The 24,234-nt window shown below is 34.1% G+C and overlaps 1 protein-coding gene across 2 annotated transcripts in view; it reads left to right on the top strand.

Annotated features, from left to right (window-relative positions):
- The window catches only part of SCFD1 (sec1 family domain containing 1), a 127,262-nt gene that overhangs the window by 47,966 nt on the left and 55,062 nt on the right, over window positions 1-24,234 (top strand). For both annotated transcript variants that reach the window (XM_024732666.1, XM_024732667.1), the window contains exons 11-14: window positions 5,127-5,266; window positions 8,014-8,104; window positions 9,054-9,127; window positions 9,816-9,897. In XM_024732666.1, coding sequence (XP_024588434.1) covers window positions 5,127-5,266; window positions 8,014-8,104; window positions 9,054-9,127; window positions 9,816-9,897 — 387 coding nt within the window. The remainder of the gene's footprint in view (window positions 1-5,126; window positions 5,267-8,013; window positions 8,105-9,053; window positions 9,128-9,815; window positions 9,898-24,234) is intronic.

Genomic DNA, 24,234 nt, shown 5'->3' with positions numbered 1-24,234 from the left:
TAGATAGCTAGTGGGAAGCAGCCGCATAGCACAGGGAGATCAGCTCCGTGCTTTGTGATCACCTGGAGGGGTGGGATAGGGAGAGTGGGAGAGAGGGAGATGCAACAGGGAAGAGATACGGGGGCATATGTATATGTATAATTGATTCACTTTGTTATAAAGCAGAAACTGACACACCATTGTAAAGCAATTGTACTCTAATAAAGATAAATATTATAAATATTTTATAATATAAAATATATTAAAAATATAAAAAATATATTTTTTATAATTATAAAAATATATTATAAATATATTATAAATATAAATTAAAATTGGCTTCTGTAGTGTAGGGGTTAAACACTGAAGTAGGTATAAGAGATTGGAAGAAGTGGCATAGGTGAGAGAATATAGACAAACCTTGAAAGAGTTTTGCTGTATAGGAGAGCTGAGAAAAGGGGTGACTGCTGGAAGGGGATGTGAAATCAAAAAAAGATTTTTAAGCGAGAAAAAGTACAGCATGTTTGTGTATTCCCTATTGGGGAATGATCGAAAGAGAAGAGTTGGTTGTGGAGATAAGAGTGTCCTGCAGGTCTGTATGAGGCATTAGTGACCAGGATGACTACAGACCAGGATTTCTCAACCTTGGCATTATTGACATTTTGGGCCTGATAATTCTTTGCTGTAGGGGGCTTTCCTGTGTATTGTAGGATGTTTAGCAGCATCCCTGACCTCTACTCTCTAGATACCAGTAGCAACCCTTAGTTCTGGACAACCAAAATGTCTTCATTGTCAAATATTCCCATGGGGTAGAGAGGGGTAAAATTGTCTCTGATTAAGAATTACGGTTATAGGCTGATGATGGGAGTTTCAAAGCTGGAGTTGTTTTAGGGAAGAGGACAAGTGAAGAGTCTGGGAGTAACAAGGAAGACACCTAACCCAATCCTGGGTCCAGTGGTTTGAGATGTGTGTAATAAAAAAAAAAAAAGAGGTTGTGGTCTGAGAAGGCTACAGGAGTTAGCCAGTTGGTGTTCAACTAGAGCAAGAAAGTGTTCAGTGGAAGTTGAGAGTAGATGTTCAGAATAGGAGATTTTGCTGAGTACGAGTTCCAGAGGGTAGGCAGAATGGTTTCAGGAATCCAGTAAGAAAGAGAGATGGAATCTGAAAAGGGGTGGCATGATGAGTTAGTTTTGATAGTCTCAAATTAGATTTGGTTGGTGGGTCCCTGCCTGTTGGGTGGGAGCAAGGGTCTTAGTAAGAGCATACAGATCAGGGGTCACCTCTTCACTCCTGCCAGTGGTGTGTGGAGGCCATATAGCGCATCGAGATACTGGGATCCTTTCTAATTCCTAAACTTGAAGGGTTCCTAGAGGAAATTAAAGTACATGATGCTTTGAGTGCAGGCGATAAGATGTGTGTACAGGTAATTGCAATGTAAAGGAATATGCTGAGTCCCCATTGTCAGGAGAGAAATTGGGAAACACAAGTTATGGCAGACATTCCCCAAAACTAGACAAGGCTAATACTGATTTTGAGGTTTTTACTATTGCAGAGTGAAATGAGAATAATAAGTAATATGAAATGAGTTTTTACAACTGACCTTGTATCCTTGTGAGATACACTAATTTTTATTTTCTACTATTTGAAGTTAAAATATTATTTTAAAAATACAAGACAGTAAAAGTATATGGTAGGGGTTTGGGGGGCTTTGTTCTAATCATCTTCACTTCCCAGAATAAAAAGTTGGAAACCATGTGTTTCCAAGGAATTCAATTCAACAAATATTTATTAAGTGCCTCCTCTGTACCAGACACTGCTGGTCACTGGGATACAAGGTAAACAAAGGAGACATGATCCCTGCTTGCATGGAGGTTACAATAGTGGATTCCTGTGGACATTTGGATTATTGGTGTTTTTATTTTTTGTTATAAATAATAGAGCAATGCCCATCTCTAGTTAACTTTCTTTCTTAGGCGAGGTTCTCAGATTCCGTATTACCCTTTAAGCCGTCTTTTCTCAGTAACATTATTATTAAAATATTTAGGTCTTGTGAATATAGTCTCTTAGAAAATTGGTTATAACAACCTATACAGCTTATATTGAGTTAATCCTTTCATTAATTTTAATACAGTTTCTAGATGTGAAAAAACTACAACTGAGATATCATAACCAACTGTAAGCAAGCCATTTTTTGTTGATTGTTAAAACTGTAGCTTTTGAGGTTTCTTCCGAGCTTTCAAAATTCTTAATAGTTATACCCTCCATCTCCACAAGATGGAGTAAAAGTTGTAGATGGGAGTTTCAAGTTTAACTTGAAATTGGAGCTTGCTTTTTATATTAAATATCTTTGCCTGAAAATCCAGAACATTGATAATATTTATATATCAGGCCCTGGAAACTGCTGTGAAAATTCACACAGCCTCTCTGTGTGTCAGAAAGGTGATTGTTGTCCTTTAACATCGCAGATACACTCTTCTTATGAAAAACTTTGCAGTGTCCCTTTCCTTTTCTCAGGATATAAGAAGCAAAATTAGTAATTAGAAAGTCATGATTCCTTTTTGTCATGTCTTGGTTGCAGGGGCTGTAGATTTGATTGTTCAACTGCAATGAGTAGTTTTAGGCAAAGGGTGGACATTATTTCATTGCCGTGTCTTGTCCTTTAGTTGGCCTTTGTTTTTTTGAATCTTAGGTGCCCTTGTTTGTGCCTTTGGCCCTCTGCTACTGACTCTCATTATTTAAAATATTAAATCAGAATTTGTACTAATTACATAAGGACTTTAGTAAAGTTTATTTTGTTCTTGCCACTCAAGAAGAGAAAAGGAGGTCATTTCCAAGTTAATATATACTTTTAAAAGGTTATTAGAAAAACATTTTAGAAGAACTCGTTTTCTTAAAGATATATGACATTTCTGCATTTGGTTGATTGTATCTTTGTGGGGTACAATTTGACATTATTTCTCTTTTTCCAGTATTTCCTGTAAATTGATAGATCTAGAGACTTAATTAGATTTGGCGCAATTCCTTGCCAAAATAAAAGTTACTTTTACTTTGCTTGGCTTTTTTTCTCATGTGAATATAAATCTTAGCTCTGCATAAATAGGTGTTAACCTATATTACCCAAATGTAACTTTGTTAATATTAGCTCTATCTGCCTCCCCTGGTCTGCTTTAACTCATGGAAGGCAAACAAGACTGCTGAAGACTTACCCATGTTTTCCCAGTGGGATTTACTTATATCTGGTGATTTGGCACACCGTTGTCCAGTTTTCTAAGTCAGGAAAGTGTGAATATCAGTGGAAATAGATTAGACTTTACCATGTGAAAACTAATTCTGTTGTCTTCTATACCCATGTCTTCAGTTCCTTTAACATGATTGAGTACAGCACAGAATGTTCTGATTTCCCAATTTTCAAAACTGAAATTACTTTTCCTTATTTGCCTGGCTATTAGTGCAAACAAGGGGAATGTTTCTTGCCACTATTATGTTATTTCTGAAAACTCTTAACATCTTTGATTCCTTTATCATTTTGTGTTTTAAGTATTCCATCAATACTTAGGTATTAACATGCTGTCCTATTTTTAGAGCAGTAATTTTGCTAACAAGTTACTTGTGTTTTGAATGAGCTGTGTGTCATCACCACGGAAATAGTACTTCACTAGAAATTCTAGTTAATAAAGCTTAACTATTTAAAAATGTTTCTTTTCTTCAGTATCTTTGTTTTGTTAGATAACTTTTAAAAACAAAGGTTCTTCTCAGATGTAGCTGTTAACACCTGTTTATTGTACTTTCTTCCTGTATGGATGATTTGCTGTGCCAAGGTGAGGTTAAGGTATGGGATGGGAAAAGGGATTAAATAGGGTTATATTATGTTATGTTTATCCTATGATAATATAAGGAGCCCATAGGAAAGACATAATACTAACAGGTTGAAATACAATATAGTACACTCTTCTTTGTCAAGAGGCTTGTTATTCTACTGGCAGTTAGACATCTATATATTTTGCACTCTTTTTTTTTATGTCATGGGGGAAAATGACAAGGAAGTAAGCTATTGTAAAGGATTTATTTGAGAAAGTTACAGGGTATGGTCTAAGGATCCAATCTCAGTATTAATGACCTTTTCCTGTCAAGAGGAAATTAAATTATATTCAGTACATTTAATTTGCTAAGACCTAGAAGTTTAATCACTAAGAACTTATATCTTTGAACGAAGATGATTGTATCACAGTCATGCTAGATAATTTCTTTTGCTCGTCATTCTTTTGCTTATTGATATCCATATTTTATCTCTAGCTCACTATTCTTCAGAGTAGAGTTGAACCATAAAATACTGCTATTACATAAAGGAACCCACAAGTCTAATGCAAGAAGGAGGGAGAAAGAATAGAAAAGATAGCTCACTTTTGTTTTTTTGTATGTTTGTTTTTTGAGAAAGGGCAAAAAAATCAAGCCTCACGTGAGTAAAATTATGTCTACGCAGAAAAGCTTAGCAGCTATTAGTATGACTGGCTCTTAGCATTTATTTGAAAGGGAGTGCTATTATTATTGTAGCTTCTGTTGTAATTTTTTTTTTAAATGCAATCCATCAAGTAACAGGTCAGACTGTTAAGACTCTCTAAGAGTTTAAAAATTACATTTAAGGTTATGTTTGTTACTGGAAACAATTAAGCATCAAGAGACATGGTCAAATAAATGTAGCCAAATATTTGTCTACTATGTAGACATGATAAAAATGAGGTAGATATGCATATTCAAATACAGGAAGAGCTCAAAATATTGATACATTATTAAATGAGAAGAGTAAAGTACAAAGTATGTATAATGTAATCCCATTCTTTAAAATTTAAAGGATATGTTTGCTGACATATACAAAAATATTTTTGTAGAAGGATACACAAGAACCTAAACATAGTTTTATGGGCTTTTTGAAATTGTAATCATATGTATCTACTACTAAATTAAAATACATAAACAATTAAAGGTACCTTTATGTAACGAAACATTGGAAGGAGGTCTTTTAGTTTCAGATCTGTATTTTGTCCTTGGAAATAGTAGAAAAGGCAGTAAGAATCTGTGTTATATTTCTTATTGTAGGCAATGTTCTTAAATTCAGAAAACTTATTTAAAACAGAATTACTTTTTCCTAGGATTTCCACTTGAACAGAGTTAATTTGGAAGAGTCTTCAGGAGTGGAGAATTCCCCAGCTGGTGCTAGACCAAAGAGAAAAAACAAGAAGTCTTATGATTTAACTCCAGTTGATAAATTTTGGCAGAAACATAAAGGAAGGTAAATAAGAAAAACAATAAGTAAAAGATTCACCCCCTAAAAAGATATGCAGATGTCATATGACTTAATGGGTTTATAAAAAAAAAAATCAAAATAGGTCACAGTGGTTCATCTACACCATGAATAAGAACTGTAATTAAATAGTCTATGGAGCTCTGTCTTTATTGTTTAATTTCCTAGTTCTTATGTTGCTTTTGTTAGTTGTTTTGTGGGAGCCACTTCCCTTTTCAATAAGTTCACACCATATGATTTTATAGATTTTACAGATAGTCTTTCTGAATTTCATTTCTATCCGCATTGACCCTCTGCAGCACCATTTCTACCTTTCATTAAAATTGGTTTTTGTGATAGGGAAACATGAAGGTGTGATTTTCCTTTTTTGTTCCATGTTTGCCTTCATACAAACCCAATTTTAGATATCTGTGGAGAAAATACCTAAGCCTGAAAACAAGATTTATTCAAAGTACATTAGAAATAATAGGTGAAAAAATTTTAACAATTTGCCATGTGATTTATTATAGGTAGATATGCAGATCCCATGTGTTGCTATGACCCCTTAAAGTTGAGGTACTTCATGAGCTTAGTAACTGCTATAAAAGTTGTCTAGTGGTCATTATGGCTAGAGGAATCATTCTAAAAAACAAACAAAAAAATCATTCCTCTGAGAGAAAAAGAATGTTGCTCATCAACAATTATGGAAATACAATGTTATTTATTATAATCTGGACTATTTCAACAGTTACTGTATCTATCTGTCTATATATATATATGTATATCTCCCTGATATGGCTGTTCTTTTTGGTCTCATTTATGTTTAAAGAGAAGTAGGATATAGACTTGGTTCAATACAATTGGTTTTTTTGTATGCTTTATCTTTTTTTATTTATAACCTTTTTTTTTAAACACTGGAAAATCACATTGCTATAACAAAGAATTGTAGTTTCTCTGCAATGAAAAGTCACTATCTTTCTCTCTCTGACTAATGCAATTTTGGGTACTGTTATAATTTATTTTAACTTATTTTCTTCTCTTTGGAATCCTATATATAGTCTACATTTCCTTTTAGAATGGTAAAGTATAAGAATTTACATTATTTATAGAGGATGCAGGATATATTAAAGTTAATTTTAAATTTCACATTCCCTAATAGAAAAACAAAAGCTTAAGAAAACAATTTCTTTATTCATATATGGAAATTTTGAATATTTTCTTTAGACCATATGTTTAGGAACAACTTAAGAGGTCAGTTGAATAGTAAGAACTTTAATTTTTTGTTTGTTAGGTAGGAATAGCCCTCACCCTGAATGTCATGCTGCAATAGCAATGTGGGCACAGATGCTGGGAGACAGCATAGAGTTAAACAAGCTACTTAAATCTCTCTGAGCTTCATTTTCCTCATCAGTGAAATGTGGGATGATACTTCTACCTATCGTCCTATTTCAGGTTGTTGTGAAGATTGACATAATGTAAAGTAACTTGCCCCAAATCATCCAGCTTTCATTGGTAAAACCAGGCATAAAAACCAGTTCTGGCAGATTCTAAAGTCCCTGGCCTTAGCTGTCAGTAGTGTATATGTACCCCACCAAGACTGTGGTCAGAATTAAATGAGACAATAGAGACAGATTCTTAGCATAGTGTTTGTCATACAGTCAGCACTCAATAAATACAAGCAGTTATTATCGTCTGTTAGCCCTGAGACCTAAAGACACTAGAGATTTTAAGGATCATTTAGTTCAACCAGCACATTTTACCTGCTCACTGCTGTTTTCTGACAACATAGACTGCTGGACCTCTGTTAGGGCCTGCAGTTGTCATGTAAAACTGGACTGTGTTTCTCAAAATCCTTTCAGGAGCTTTTGTCATTTCTGTGCTGATCATTGGTGAAGTGTTATCAAGTGTCAGCGTGGAGGAAGGGGGACGTGACCATTTCTTTCTTAAAGGAGAAAAAGCTGGCCTCCCCTAAGGCTGTAGATGAAAAATACTCATGTTATAGCACAGGGAGATCAGCTCCGTGCTTTGTGACCACCTAGAGGGGTGGGATAGGGAGGGTGGGAGGGAGATGCGAGAGGGAAGGGATATGGGGATATATGTATACATATAGCTGATTCACTTTGTTATGCAGCAGAAACCAACACAACATTGTAAAGCAACTATACTCCAGTAAAAATTAATAAAAACAAAACAAACAAACAAAAACTGGGCCCATGTTCTATTTTTACCAGTGGTGGTCTAGATATTGAATTTACAGAATTAAAAGATTTTTTTCACAGTTACAGTTTTTTTCACAGCATGTAATATTTTTTAGTACATCTTTGTAGTTACATGGACCCTTTGACACTATATGTTAATTTGCCTGGTAATATTTAATTGATGTTTGATATACTGTGGTTTCTCTTACTTTGTTTTTCAGTCACTTAAATATCTTTTTATTTTTTCTAATAGTGTATAGGTGAAGAGAAAATGATACAGTTAATGAAAAGAATAGAAATAAAATTTAAATTTGTTTATATATATAAGTATTACGCATTTTAAAGAAATAGTATTTACAATGTAAATAGATATCACAAGGATATATAGTAGTATTTATCCTAAATGTTTTCTGCCTGTGTTATATATAATATACATTCAAATCTAAATGAATACATTTGAAATAATAATAAATCCTCATTGTATATATTTCAAAATTCACACAAAAATCAATCTTCTAATCTCATACTTATAGTTCCTCTTGTGCAATACTGTTTCAGTCCATTCCCAGAAGTTGCAGAATCAGTTCAGCAAGAACTGGAGTCTTACAGAGCACAGGAAGATGAGGTTAAACGACTTAAAAGCATTATGGTAAGATTCTGTTTACTTTCTTGGAAATATAGGGAAGCAGAAGGACATCTGGAGGGGGAAAGAAGTTAACTTTTTTTCCTTACAAAAATTCAAGGCCATTCATTGCTTTAATAACAAAAAAAATATATTCCCAACTTACATAAAAGATCTTTTTTAAAAAGAAATCTAAGTTCTAAGGAGAAGAGTGGACTCTTTAAAAAAAATAATATGAATTTATGATTTGAAAAAATATGTGTGAGTATATTTTAGAGATACATGTTCCAGTGCTGCTCATTTTACTATATTTTTGATCTAGCTTCAAATTTGAGCTGTACTGTTTATTACTGTGTGACCTGTGGCAAGTCTCTGGGCCTACGTCTCTTTTCTTTTTTCTTTTTTTTAATAAATTTATTTATTTTTGGCTGTGCATGGGCTTTCTCTAGTTACGGCGAGCAGGGACTACTCTGTTGCGGCGCACGGGCTTCTCATTGTGGTGGCTTCTCTTGTTATGGAACACGGGCTCTAGGCGCATGGGCTTCAGTAGTCATGGCACGTGGGTTCAGTAGTTGTGGCTTGCGGGCTCTAGAGCTCAGGCTCAGTAGTTGTGGCGCATGGGCTTAGTTGCTTCACGGCATGTGGGATCTTCCTGGACCAGGGCTTGAACCCGTGTCCCCTGCATAGGCAGGTGGATTCTTAACCACTGTGCCACCAGGGAAGTCTCTGGGCCTATTTCTTTATCTGAAAATGCCAGCTGGTCCTTTTTTTAGTCATCCAACCACTCATTAGATTGGTGGTGACTAGAACTTTTCTATAACTGTCAAAAATGCAGATGCTTGCTCCTTAGAAGGGAAGAATTATTATCCTGGGTGACCAGAATCTTACTGTTTATCAGTGATCTTAGGAATATATTGATTTTCATGCTTGGGCTTGGGATTTCTGAGTAGTTACTGGGACCTTTTTTTCCTTCCAGGGACTAGAAGGGGAAGATGAAGGAGCCATAAGTATGCTGTCTGACAATACTGCTAAGTTAACATCAGCCGTTAGGTAAGTAGGCAGTTTATCCTCTTTGAAATCTTTCTGTTGATAAGAATTTATTTTGGAGGTTAAAAAATTGATTAATATTTTTCATGATAGGAAATAATAGTAATAGCATATACCTTTAGACTAAAGAACTAAATTGTGTTTTTAATATGTTCAAGCTGATTTAAGTTCCCTCCTTTTCATATAGCAGATCATTTGTTCCTTTTACTAGTTAGAATTGTATAATGGGGGTAATTTTGCCACCGAGATAGTATCGCTGATAAAGTAAGGTGAGTTATTGTTAATTTTATCATTGCTGCTATTACTTTATTAGCTAAAGTTTAAGCAGTATCTTTTTCATACTTTAAATGCCATCAAGGAGAGAGCGTTTCGTGTTTTAGAAATTTCACATTAATCTGATTTTATTCTAAACCTCCAAATTTTGGAATCAGAAAGTTAAATGGTAGAATAATGATATTTGGGAGGCAGGTTATTTTAAAATAAGAAGCATTTCAACTGTATTAAAGTGGTAAATACTGTATGTGTTCAAGCCTAGAGATTAAGTTCAGTTGATAGTTTAACATGTAATTTTGTCCCTGTTTTACTGTTCCAAGTATCCTCAGAGGAAGCAACCAGGTGTGTGTTTTATTAAAATTTATGTCATTTCCTTAGAGAATTTAATGGTTAATTTTCAATTTTTTGATACTTGTAGTTCTTTGCCAGAACTCCTTGAAAAAAAAAGACTTATTGATCTCCATACAAATGTTGCCACTGCTGTTTTAGAACATATAAAGGTAAATTTAGCTTTTCCTTCCCCACAATATAGCTACTATTTTTGTAGGGTTTTAGACTTTGTAAGATTCTTTCATATTCATTATCTTGTTGAGCCCTCACTGTAATGTTAAGAGATATAATTATTGAAGGCAGCATTATTACCTTCATTTTTGCAAATGAGGAAACCCATCCAGGAAGATTAGTGATTTGTCCAAGGTTACATGTTCAGTAAAGAGAAGTTAGCATCTGTGATATTTTTATTACGTTTTATTGTATTACTTTGTTAATAGTAGACCTGTATCTAAACATCAGTAATACAGATTTAGACATCCCTTTTACTATAGTACTATCTAAAATATCTATTCATTATGTAACTTGGTTCTGAACTTTTTAGTTTTAGATTAGTCTGTTAGCATTATTGCTTCTTACTGTTACCTGCTATACTGTGATTTTGAAACAAATGTACTGGATATTCTGTATGTTGTTATCATAGTTCTTTTTTCTCATTACTTCATTCATGGTAACTCTGTATCAACTGGACTTAATCCATTCTTCAGTATTCTACTGTCATTTATTCTCTGGACATGGAACTGAATTCCAGTGACAGATTGATGATATACTAGAATGTGGCTATTACTGACCCCTACTTTCCATTTGAGATGATACATTTGAAAAAGCAATGTAAAAAAGCTGAATATGCTTGCTTCCTGTCCAAAGTATTGATAACAACTTGGATTTATGGAAAAGGGGATTAAATATTTTTCTTTCTTAATGATTTAAAAAGCCTTAGAGCATTAGAAAGGAGCTAATATAGATAGATAATGGACATTGTACAGCATAGAATTTAAACCTGCATAATTTCTGTTAAGCTGACAACCCGATTTTTTTTTCCCCCACATCTTGATAGTGATGCTTGCTATTTTCATGTACCTACAGGAATAGAAACATAATTGAGCAGTCTATAGATGATTTCTGCTGCTGATATTTTCACTTCCATATGTTGCATCTCTGTAAAGTGGGAAAATGCTGATCAAATTTTTTTACCTGAGATCATTGTCTCCTGTGGAGATAATATATATAACCGGTAAAATGCAACAAAGAGCTATATTGAAAATTTACTTCACTAGGAAAGTAAAGGCTTTGCTTACAAGGCTAAATATGAAGACTGTGAATCTAATATAAAAAGTTAAACAAAAATGTATTGCATTAAAACAAAATATAGGTTCTGCTTTACATCTACTGAACTATAATTATGTAATCAAGATCTTATGATCCATTAAACAAATGTTTCTTGATTACATGCTGTTTATGACAATTGTTAATAGTCCTGTATGTACCTTGAGATTTAAACTGTTCCTTGGATTTTTTTGACATATAGTTTTTTCATTAATTTTTTTCATTATTAAATGTTTATTAATACTTATATTTTACTTTCTGACTTCAGTTCTCACAGTTGTAAAACCAGGAAAGTGCCAAGCTTAGCTTCTACTTCCAGACTGAATTGTGTAACCCAAAGTAACTAATTATCATACCAATGGAAAGTGCACAGTTTCATCTTATTCATAAAACTTTACAAACAGTATCCTGCCACAAATTTATATGAATATACTCTAGGTCAGAGACTAGAGCTTATGGTTTGAGAAAATTCTGGTTAAAGTAATTTACTTACTCAATTATGTTAAGTGGCTCTGTAGGTATTGTGCTGGGCCCTAGAGATTCTGTAATAAACAGGACAGACAAGTTCTTTGTTCTCTTGGAGCTAATATAGTAGTGACAACAAGCAAAGTAAGCAAATTAGAAAACAGGATAATGTCAGGCATTTAGGTGATATGAAAACACCAAATTAGGGTGATGTGATATGATAGACACTGGCTCAGAGGGCTGTTCTAGAGTAAGTGAAATCACCATCAAAGGAAATCACCTTTGATAAGGTGATGTTTTAATTGAGACCCGAATCACACGAAGGAGCCAGTTAATGAAAATTTCAGGGCCACGTATTCCAGGCAGAGTGACTAACATGTGCTGCAAAGGCCTCAAGGCAGGAACAAATTGTTTTGGAGGACCTAGAAGAAGTCTAATGTACTTATAGTGAGGAGAGAAAGAGTGATAGACTATGGGGTCAAGACAAATAGGGATGATAGGGAAATAGTATGATGAGGTTAATGCCATGATCTGATTTATGTTTTAACAAGAGAATGGTCTGAGCTGTTTGAGGGATGGGTGAGTTCTGGAAGTAAGTGGAGAACTGGAAGATGGCTAGTATACGTGACTAGGTGAAAAATGGTGTTTTTTAAGGCAAAATTTGCCCACGAAGTTCTTTATGATGCTTATTTATAATTGTATATGAGTTTTTGAGAATCACTTTGTCCTAATAGATGCCGTCTGTCTGAGATACTTTAATAAGCCACCATGCCTGACCCAAAAATTCTGCCTTAAGACCTGGTTGCTTGGCTCTCTTTATAAAGGAACTTATTTCTTCCAGGGCTGCTAATTGTCTGGCAGAGCATCTTATGCTAAGAAACTAATTTGTCATTCAGGGTGTTAAATACTTGTATATAAAATCTACATATTTTGGAATAATTTTTGTGCTGTAACTCAAGGAAGACACCATATTCCTAGTAGGATCTGATATAAAGAAACTATAAAGGACATTATATATAAGGTCATTCACTTGCAGAGGGAAAATAATGTCATGTATAGAACACAATATTCCTGATTGGATCATTCTAGGAAACCCAATTAATAGTAGAAGTTTTTAAATCATAGATAAAGGAGCATATTTATTTTAACTATTTACATATAAATTATAGTTGTATTTAATAAGCCACATACTCTGAGTTATTCTGATATAAGAAATTCTATTAGGGCTTCCCTGGTGGCGCAGTGGTTAGGAATCCACCTGCCAATTCAGGGGACACAGGTTCGAGCCCTGGTCCGGGAAGATCCCACATGCCATGGAGCAACTAAACCTGTGCGCCACAACTACTGACCCTGCTCTCTAGAGCCCGTGAGCCACAGCTACTGAGCCCGCGCGCCTAGATCCCATGCTCCGCAACAAGAGAAGCCACCCAGTGAGAAGCCTGCACACCACAACGAAGAGTAGCCCCCCACTCACTGCAACTGGAGAAAAACCCGCGGGCAGCAACAAAAGACCCAATGCAGCCAAAAATTAAATAAATAAATAAATAATAAAAAAGAAATTTTATTAGCATAGAAAAATTGGGATGTCTTCTGTGAAGAGTCCTGTTTTAATGTTAACCATCTTTCTTAAGTTATTCTCCCTAGTCAAAACTAGCACGTAAATGCTATTGTTTCCATTTTTTCTCATTACTTCTAGTTATAAAATTTTTTCTTACAGTTTTTCATAATTATTAAATTTCCAGTTTTAAAATATTTACTTTTAAGTGGCATGTTTATTTGTGCCATTATTATGTTACACCATCTGCCCCTGGCTATATAATGTTAATAATAATTAAAGAAGTATTTTTCTCCATTATCTCTTTTTTTTATTTTTAATTTTTATTGGAGTATAGTTGCTTAACAATGTTGTGTTAGTTTCTTGCTGTACAGCAAAGTGAATCAGTCGTATGTATACATATATCCCCTCTTTTTTGGTTTTCCTTCCCATTTAGGTCACTACCAAGCACTGAGTAAAGTTCCCTGTGCTATACAGTATGTTCTCATTAGTTATCTATTTTATACATAGTATCAATAGTGTATATATGTCAATCCCAATCTCCCAATTCATCCCACTCCCCCATCATCTCTTACTCTTTTCATTAGAATTTGTTGACCACCTCTTTGTAAACATTTATTCACCTGAGTAGTTATTAGTTATTATTAGCAAGAATATTATGACTTTTAATGCAGAGATCTCAGAACACTTCTCTTGGTATTTGTCTTTATTGCAATTTTGCATATTCTTTTGGGGTGTTCAGATTATAGCTGCTTCTTACATTTCTTTAGATGGTTTTCTGAAGCAGAATACCAGAAAAGTCCTGGCAGTTATCCAGTAGTTAATGTTTCAGTGGAAAGATAGAAGGAGCACAGCAGTTTGCAACAAGTTTGGCAAATATTATCATGTAAATGTATTGATATTCTAAGGATTTTGGTGGCTTGGGTAGTTAACGTTGGTCTAATAGATTAAATTGTTGAATCCTCACTTGTTTAAAGTAAACCTTATCTTTTGAAACCTCTTTAGCAATTTTTTCATTTCTAATACAAATAAGGTTTTCCCCCACTTGCTGGTTGTTACAGAATGGATTCGGAGATTACTTAAATAATTTGTAGACAAATTTTAATTTATTTTAATTATTGTTGTCTCACCTGCATAATCACACTGAATTAATTACTCTCTAGCGTCAGAAACCTAAGAAAAGGAAAAGTTAGCTAGCTGTAAGTCATAGTAGATGAGAGAGAGAAATGGCCTTATCTCTTTCCCCTAATGCTCTTACATCTGAATGCTCCTTCCTGAGGCAGCCGGCAAAGAATTAGCTGTTAATAAGCTGTTGTGGATCAAGGCTTCATTGGTGCTGAATATTAATTTTTGTTCTTCTTGTGGAGAAAGTTAAGAGGTACTGAATTAGATCTAAAGACATCATCTGGTCAAGCAAACATGTACTGCCTTAGGTCTACACTCTGAACAAGGTTTAGCCCTTGCTAGCGATGCTAGCTTTTAACTGGAGCCCCTCCTTCAGGGGACTAATTTTTCTTTGGTTCAACTTCACTATCTTTCTTAGGGGAAAATAAGCTTTCAAAATAAAGTAGAAACTGAACTGATCTTCACTAGTCAACACATCAAATTAGCTGATGCCCTCTATTCCCTTGGTAAAACAGTGGTTGCTGGCCACATTATTGACATGCTGACATTTGACAGCTAGTATGTTTGCAAGTTGAATTTTTTGCTTACCAAAGAGTTATTTGTGTTTGATTCCAATCTGTTTATGTCAATGGTATGAGTAGGAAAAGAGGATTGTTTCTATAAAACTAAGTTACATGCCTTAGACTCAATGAAGATGGTGATTTAATTATTGCTTAATTTAGTAGCAGGTAAAAAAAAAAACACAAAAACTGTAAGACATTAGAAAATCTTGAAAAACACTAAACTTGCTTTGTAAATGTTTATAATTTTTTTTATTTCACTTCAAAGAAACAAACTAGAAGTTGTAGGTGATCCCTTATAGGTATGCATTATGCAAGAAAGAAAAAAATTTCAGTCAGTGAACCTCGGTACTCAAGGGAAAGGTCTTGGATCTATGTCAAGATTGACAGACAATTATACATTTTAGACCTTAAGTTAAAAGGTAGTGCTTAAAATGTTTATATACAACACAAGTCCTTTTTTATTTTGTACATTAACTGACTTTGATGAACTGATCACTACTCTCCTGATCACAGTAGGGAAGAAATTTTACTGTACTATAAATCAGAACATTTCTCAGGCTGGATTTTGACTGATCTCTTTTAAATGATCTCTTGTCCAGTACACATACCAAGTGAATGTTCATATGACCTTGGTGTCTTTTCTTCAAGGCAGGGGAAAATATATCTTGTAGCAGGAAGTCCCCAGTGGACATACTGTCACTATCTTCTACCTCTTTTCATCCCAATTATGATTAGTCACTATAAGAACTTAAAGTTTTCTTTACTCCAAGTATGACCAAAGACAGCTCTTGAATGAGTGAAATATCCTTCAGTTTCTTACTCACTATGAATTTCTGGAGGGTACTTCCACATCCTCAAAACATAGTGTGAAATTACCTTTTCCTAGCTTTTTGCTCTCACTTTTCTGCCATGTTTTCATGAAGATGAAGCATTGTCATTTAGCAAGACTCAGTTTAATAGATTCATAAACGTTAAATTCATAGAAATAAAGACTTCTCAAAACTCAATAAAGGGGGCTTCCCTGGTGGCACAGTGGTTGAGAGTCCGCCTGCCGATGCAGGGGACACGGGTTCGTGCCCCGGTCCCGGAAGATCCCACATGCCATGGAGCGGCTGGGCCCGTGAGCCATGGCCGCTGAGCCTGCGCATCCAGAGCCTGTGCTCCACAACGGGAGAGGCCACAACAGTGAGATGCCCGCGTACCGCAAAAAAAAAAAAAAAAAAAAAACTCAATAAAGGGAAAATGAACAACCCAATTTTTAAAAGGGTATAAGATTTGAACAAAGATTTGACTAAAAAAGATACACGGGTGACAAATAAGTTCAGTGTCAACAATCATTAGAAAAATACAACTAAAACAATAGTGAGATACCTCTATACATCTATTAAAATGTCTAAAATTTAAAATATTGATCCTGCCAACCTTTGGCAAGGATGCAAAAGAACTAGAACTCTCATATATTGCTGGTAGGAATATAAAATGGTACACCCACTTTGGAAAACAGTATCTCTGTTCCTTAAAATGTTAAACACAAACCCATTATATACTCCAGCCATTCTACTCCTAGGTGTTTACTGAAGATAAATGAAAGCATATACGTTCATTGTACATGAATATTTATAGCAGCTCTTTGTCATAGCCCAAAACTGGAAACAATCCAAATGTCTATCAACAGGTGAATTGAATGAACAAATTATGGTATATCTATACAATGGAATATTCTACAATTAAAAGGAAGGTACTATTAATACATACAGTATGTATTGCTGGATGAATCTCATAGTAATTGCACTGAGTGAAAGATGAATAGATGAATCTCAGAGTAATTACACTGAGTGAAAGAAGCCACACACACCAAAAAAGTACATACTCTAATTGTATTTATATAAAATTCATAAAAATGCAAGCTAATCTATAGTGGCAGAAAGCAGGACATAGAGAAGGGTGTTGGAGGGCCAAAAGGAAAGAAGTACATTGAGAAAATTTCCTTGGGTGATGAATGATATGTTCAGTGTTTGGATTGTGTTCATGGTTTCATGGGTATATACATATGTTAAAACTTAACAAATTCTGTGTATTGTATGTCATTATACATCAATAAAAGTGAAAAATTCAAACAAGGCTTAGTGTTCCTCTATTTCAGGTCATTTACAGATAAGAAAACAGATTTTAATTAAGTCATTGAGAAAGCCAAAGACTAATTTTGGTAATGTGGATTTTTGGCATTGTGTTTTAAGTGACATAGAATATTAAGAAACAGAATATGCTACGTAATTTGTGAGTGGGTAAACCCAGGAGTTTTTTACAGACTTTTCCCTTACAGGAATATGCAGTAGGTTAAATGCAGAGGGTAGAAGCAGAATTGAGATGAACAGTCAAATGTTTAAAATAAAAGGAGAGGACAGATGCATTCCTTACTTTTTTAAATAGATTTCTCACATTTTATTTATTTATTTATACCTTGACTTGTTCTACAGAATTTGAGGTCACTTACAATGACAACACATAGACTAGCAGACTAGCACCAGGGATATACAAATCAAAGTAGAAAGTAAAAAATCCAACATAGCCCTTATAATTCTTCAGTCCTGTAGCACCCACTTTCCAAAGTCCTTCACGAACCTCCTGTGGAACTAGGATTTTCAAGATAGAAGGAACCGTGGGACAGAGTTTTTAGTAGATTCCACAAATTAGTGAGGTTTCTTCCTTGGTGAAATAAGGTTAAAAATAAAATTTACTATATCCCCCTCTTGGAGATTCATAATGCAGTATAATATACACATTTTATTTTTAAAAATTTATTTAGTTTTGGCTGCATTGGGTCTTCGTTGCTGCACGCGAGCTTTCTCTAGTTGCAGCGAGCGGGGACTACTCTTCGTTGCATAGCATGGGCTTCTCATTGTGGTGGCTTCTCTTGTTGCGCAGCATGGGCTCTAGACGCGCGGACTTCAGTAGTTGTGGCTCACGGGCTCTAGAGCACAGGCTCAGTAGTTATGGCACACGGGCTTAGTTGCTCCACGGCGTGTAGGATCTTCCCAGACCAGGGCTCAAGCCCGTGTCCCCTGCATTGGCAGGTGGATTCTTAACCACTGCGCCACCAGGGAAGCCCAATATATGCATTTTAAAAACTTATTTAGCCAATATTTCTCAAACTCCGTTGACTTTGGAACACCTCTAGGGATTATTTCTTATAACCAGCTCTGAGAACTAACATTCTGCAGAACATGTTTTGTGAAATATTCTTCATTTAGTCAGTGAAGGAAATAAGAAAAGAAAAGATTAAATGTTCCCTAGTTAATAGCAGAGTTGGAACTCAAACCTGGAACTTTTTGTATTTTGTCTTGTTATCTCTTTACCATACCATTTATCATTGTTATTCAGTTTCAGTCCGGTTCAGTTTATCAGGTAAAGTCAAGAAATGTTTCATTTAAAGAAATGCCTTAAAGAATTTTGCATTCTTTTACCTGACTCCTTCTGATACTGCCATTTTTGCTTTCTTTTCTCTATACTTATTGATCACCTACAATGTAAAGTTCTGTAGATGGTTCTTATTTTAATCGAGTGAAAATATTTACACCCTGATTGTTATGTGAGTACTAGAGTACCTTTAAAAAACATGTATTTTAAGATACTATGTAAATGAACGTGTTTTTACTACAGTGCCTTATAGAGTGCTATACACTTCACAAATATTTTATTATCAAACGTAGCATCCTCAGATCATGATTGTTGGCTGAAAAATATGAACATATGATGTATTTTTTTCCTTTTAAAGAGTACAAACTTCTTTTGTGCACTTGTATATCAGATAATTTAACATAATAGATTTAACATAATAGATTGTTAAATTATATCAGATAATTTAACAATCAGATAATTTAACATAATAGATATGTTCTCTCATTCTACAGAGGAAAACGAATCTCAGAGGTACTGAGTACATGACTTGAGACCAACTGCCCGAGCCTGAACTTGAACTTTGGCTTTTGACTTTTAAATCCCGTACTCTGTCTACCCTGCTGTAGTTCCTTAAAACATAATCACCAAAAGTGTAATGAGAATGGTTTTGCTCTTTTATAATCCCTTTAGAGTAACCATGGGTTCAAAAGTAATGTAAACAAGCAAAAATTAGAAGTAGGGAACCCCAGTTGTCTTATTAAAATATTTGACCATTCAATGTGTTTATTCATTCATTTTAAAAATACTCAGTTGGCCTAGTCTTTTATGTCCATGAATGCTTAAATAGGAAATGAAAATTTAGTGAACTTTTAAATTGTTTCATAAAACAAGTATACTTTTTAAAATAATGGATTTGTTTTAAAGGTCAATTATGTTGAAATACCAATAAATACCTCAAGAAAAATTCCATGCTAGGGTTACTTCTTGACTAGTAGCGAACATGAATACATGCAAATATATGTATGTATTATATACTTTGTGTATTCATTGTCAATGTAAGACTACACTCCTAAAGCTATCTTTTTTTTGAAGCACATGCAAAATCATATCTCTCTTGTTTTCCTTTGGTTTGAATTATTTTATATAATATCTATGGAGAAGTAAAAGTGGAAGGTGTTATTATTCAAAGCTACACAAATCTTCCCAAGGTATTGCAAACACTCTTTATTAAATGTGCCCCTTTCTTTTGTTTTACATTAGATGCATGTCTTTTTTGGCTTTAGTTTTTTTTTAATTAATAGACTATTTTTTTAGAGCAGTTTTATGTTTGCAGGAAAATGAGTGAAAAGTACAGAGGATTTCCATGTATCTTCTTACCCACCTGTCCCCAGTTTCCCCTGTTATTAATCTCTTGCATTAATGTGGTACATTTGTTACAGTTGATAAGCCAATATTAATACATTATTAATACCAACTAAAGTCTGTAGTTACATTAGGGTTCACTCTTTGTGTTGTATATTCTGTGGGTTTTGACAAATGTATAATGACATGTATCCATCATTACAATATCATACTGTTCAACTGCTCTAAAATCCCCTGTGCTCCACCTTATGTATCCGTTCTTCCCTCCCCCTAAATCCCTGACCACTGATTTTTTACTGTCTCCACAGTATTGTTTTCCAGAATATCAGATAGTTGGAATCATACAGTATGTAACTTTTTCAGAGTAGTTTCTTTTATTTAGTAAAATGCATTTAAGACCCTTCTGTGCCTTTTCATGACTTAATAGCTCATTTCTTTTTATTGCTAATTAATATTCCATTGTCTGGATGTACCATAGTTTATTTATTCATTCAGTTATTGAAGGACATCTTGGTTGCTCCCAACTCTTGGCATTTTTGAATACAGCTGCTATAAACATCCATGTGATGGTTTTGGGGTGGACATAAGTTTTCAGCTCCTTCCGGTAAATATCTAAGAGCATGATTGCTGGATCATATGGCCAGAGTATGTTTAGAATTGTAAAAAACTGCCAACTGCCAAACTGTCTTCCAAGGTGGCTGTACCATTTTGCATTCCCATCAGCAGTGAATGAGAGTTCCTGTTGCTTCATATCTTCACCAGCATCTGGTGTTGCCAGTGTTGGATTTTAGTCATTCTGATAGGTATGTAGTGTGTCTTTTTTTTATATATGATGTCCTGTTTTTTGTACATACTTTATTTTTATTGAAGTATAGTTGATTTATATACAATGTCGTTTTAGTTTCATGTGTACAGCACAGTGATTCAGTTATATACACACTATTTTTCAGATTCTTTTCCCTTATAGGTTATTACATGTACATACTTTTATTATTTATTTATTTATTTTATTTTTGGCCGCTCCACAGCAGCATGCGGGATCTTAGTTCCCCGACCAGGGATCGAACCCACGCCCCCTGCATTGGAAGGGTGGGGTCTTAACCACTGGACTGCCAGGGAAGTCCCAAGTGTGTCTTATTTTAATTTGCATTTTTCTGATGTCATACAGTGTGAAGCATCTTTTCATACACTTACTTGCCATCTGCCTATCTTCTTTCGTGAAACGTCTGTTCAGGTCTTTGGCCCATTTTTAAATTGTATTTTGTTTTCTTAGTGCTGAATTTTAAGAGTTCTTTGTATTTGTTGGGGGGACGATTAGAATCCCTTAATGGATGTGTCTTTGCAATTATCTTATCCCAATCTATGGCTTGTCTTCTCATTCTCTTGGTAATATCTTTCACAGAACAGAGGCCTCTAATTTTAATCAAGTCCATCTTTTTAATTATTTCTTTCATGGATCATGCCTTTGGTGTTCTATCTAAAAAGTCATCACTATACCCAGGTCATCTAAATTTTCTCCTGGTATCTTGTAGGAGTTTTAGTTTTGCATTTACATTTAGGTCTGTGATCCATTTTGAGTCAATTTTTCTGAAAGGTGTTGGGTATGTCATATTCTTTTTGCATGTGGATGTCCAGTTGTTCCTTCACCATTTGTTGAAAAGACTTTCCTCCTCCATTGAATTGCATTTGCACTTCTGTCAAAGATTAGTCAACTGTATTTGTGTGAGTCTGTTTCTGTACTATCATTGATATATTTGTCTGGGTTTTTTTCACAAACACCACACTGTCTTAATTATTGCAGCTTTTAAGTTAAGTATTAAAATCAGGTGTTGTCAGTCTTCCATCCTTTTTTTTTTCCTCCTTCAATAATGTGTTGACTATTCTGGGTCTTTCCTGTCTCCTTATAAACCTTAGAATGAGTTTGTCAATATCCACCAAATAACCTGCTGAGATTTTGACTGGAATTGTGTTGAATCTATAGATCAAGTGGGAAGAACTGACATCTTGACAATAATGAGTCTTCCTATTCATAAATAAGAACTATCTCTTCATTTATTTTTTGAGTACTAATGAAAATGGTATTTCCTTTAATTTCAAAGTTCAATTGTCCATTGCTAGTATATTGGAAACCGGTTGACTTTTGTATATTAACCTTGTGTCCTACAATCTTGCTATAATCACTTATTAGTTCCAGGAGATTTTTTGGTGTTTCTTTGGGATTTTCTACATAGACAGTAGTGTCATCTGCAAACAAAGACAGCTTTATTCTTCCTTCCCAATCTGTATGCTTTTTATTTCCTTTTCTTGTTTATTGCATTAGCTAGGACTTCTAGTACAAGGTTGAGTAGGAGTGTGAGAGGGAACATCTTTACCTTGTTCCTGATCTTAGCAAGAAAACATCTAGTTCGTTTGCATTCTATTTTCTGAAAGAGATTGTAGAGATTTGGAATGATTTCTTTCTTAAATATTTGGTAGAATTCACTAGTAACTCACCTAGACCTGATGCTTTTTATTTTGGAAAGCTATTCATTATTGATCAATTTCTTTAATAATATAGGCCTATTCATTCCATAAGTGAGTTTTGATAGATTGTGTCTTTCAAGGAATTGGTTCATTTCATCTAGGTTATCAAATTTATGGGCACAGAGTTGTTTAAAATATTTTTATTATCCTTTTAATGTCATGGGATCAGTAATGATGGCCCCTCTTTCATTTCTGATACTATTTATGTCTTCTCTTCTTTATTCTTAGTTAACCTGGCTAGAAGTTTTACCAATTTGATTGATCATTTCAAAGAACCAGCTTTTGGTTCCAGTGATTTTTCTCTAGTGATTTCTTGTTTTTAATTTCATTGATTTCTGCTCTGATTTTTATCATTTCTTTTCTTCTGTTTACTTGGATTTAATTTGCTGCTCTTTTCCTGGGTATATCTTTTGAGAGTTCAACACATTAGTGAGATAAAACTAAATGCTTCTGAGAGTTATGATAAAATAAGACATAATAGTTTACAGGTGCCATATAAACCTCTGTTTTCTCCAGAAATATTATAGATAAAGCACTTTTTTGTATTTCATTATAATAAGGTTGCTAATATTAGTATTTTAATATTTGTCATCTATAAAGATCATTTCATATACATTTAAAATTTCTTATTACATAGATCATTTTTGTTAGAATTTAAATATTTTTAGTAGGAGTCAATATATAAGATAAATTTATAGATTAAATAAACTTGTTTTCTTATTCTAAAACAGATTTAAGTCAGCTTCCACGAATAGCACATACAGCAAAAACCATGAAATAGAAATTCACAATAGTTTCTATATAGTTATAATTGTTATTCTCAAATTTGGCTTTGAATTTTCTGGCAACCACAGTAAAGAGATACGATTGAATTCTTGAAAATTTTCTCAGAAAGAATTTGTTTTTTATTCTAAGCAAAGTGTTCCTTAGTATTATGTTACAAAAGACATTGTTCATATTGGCCATTATCTAGAGTAAATTTAGTGATGTAACAACGCAATATTTTAATATCAGTTACTGTCATGGATTTTACATGGCAACTTAATGAACGTTAAGGGCATAATATTAAAATATAATTCATTGAGGGCAGTTTTATGAGTGACCAATGTAATAAAGTCTAAGTTTATACCATTCTAGTGTTTTTTTTCTTACACTAAGAATAGAATTTTTAGTATCTAAAGTGGAAATATTTTGCATTCTTTAAATAATATAATAATATCACTTTTTTAAATTGGCTGGATTTAGATAGCAGAGAAGTTGAGGTTATACCTTCTGATTTGGGCCTGGAATGCTAGAAAGTCAGTGTTCTTGGTAGAGAGAAAAATGCATATATTTGGAAATGAGATAACTAACGAGTAAGGTTGATAACCTGTTGTAGAAATTGAAGATCCTAATCAATTCCTCACCTTGACAGTATACTGTCCCATCTCTGCACAGAAGTGAGGTAGAAGTATAATGATGAATTTTATTCAAGATTTCTAAGTCACTGTGGCATATGAGCAAATGCTCCAGAATAAATATTTTCAGCCAGCCGTGCTATAGAACACCTTAAATATTTTCATGGAACATCCAGTTTTAGTGCAACATAATTTTTCACGTTAGCAAACCCATATAAACCCACTGGCATGAAATGCAGCAAAAAATACACCTAAATAACTAAAAATATACTAACATGCTATTGTGTTATATTATGAAAGGCAATTGAGTTTTAGAGAATTCCAGTCATCTTGTGGGGCACAAGCCATAAAATAATGAACAAATAGCTTAGTATAATCTAGACTTTATACTCTAGTGACATACAGACCACAAACTATTATAATACAGCATACAGAGGCCACTCACCTGGAGGAAGAATTATCCAAAACAGCCTTGAATGATGATAGGAACTGCACATTTAAAAAAGAAAGTAAAAACAAGTAAAGGCTAGAGTATAAAGTATCTTCAACTTAAGATTAGGTTATATCCTAAAAGTATAGTTCTAAGTTCATTTTAGCTTAAGGATATACTTTCCTATAGACATTAACATGGCAGATAGGTCCCTGTCCTACAAACCCTATTTAATTCATAATCTGGAATGTTTCAAATGTTGTGTTGCAGCAAAGAAGGGTTTATCATCCCCTCTCTCTCCTGTAAGAAGTACTGGTAGAAGAATATTGGGATTCTTAGTAGTGAAAGGAAGTAATAACTGT

The sequence above is a fragment of the Neophocaena asiaeorientalis genome, unplaced genomic scaffold (assembly GCF_003031525.2).
Source record: "Neophocaena asiaeorientalis asiaeorientalis breed wild unplaced genomic scaffold, Neophocaena_asiaeorientalis_V1.1 scaffold216, whole genome shotgun sequence".
NCBI lineage: Eukaryota > Metazoa > Chordata > Mammalia > Artiodactyla > Phocoenidae > Neophocaena > Neophocaena asiaeorientalis.
This window is presented reverse-complemented; position numbering and strand designations above follow the sequence as displayed.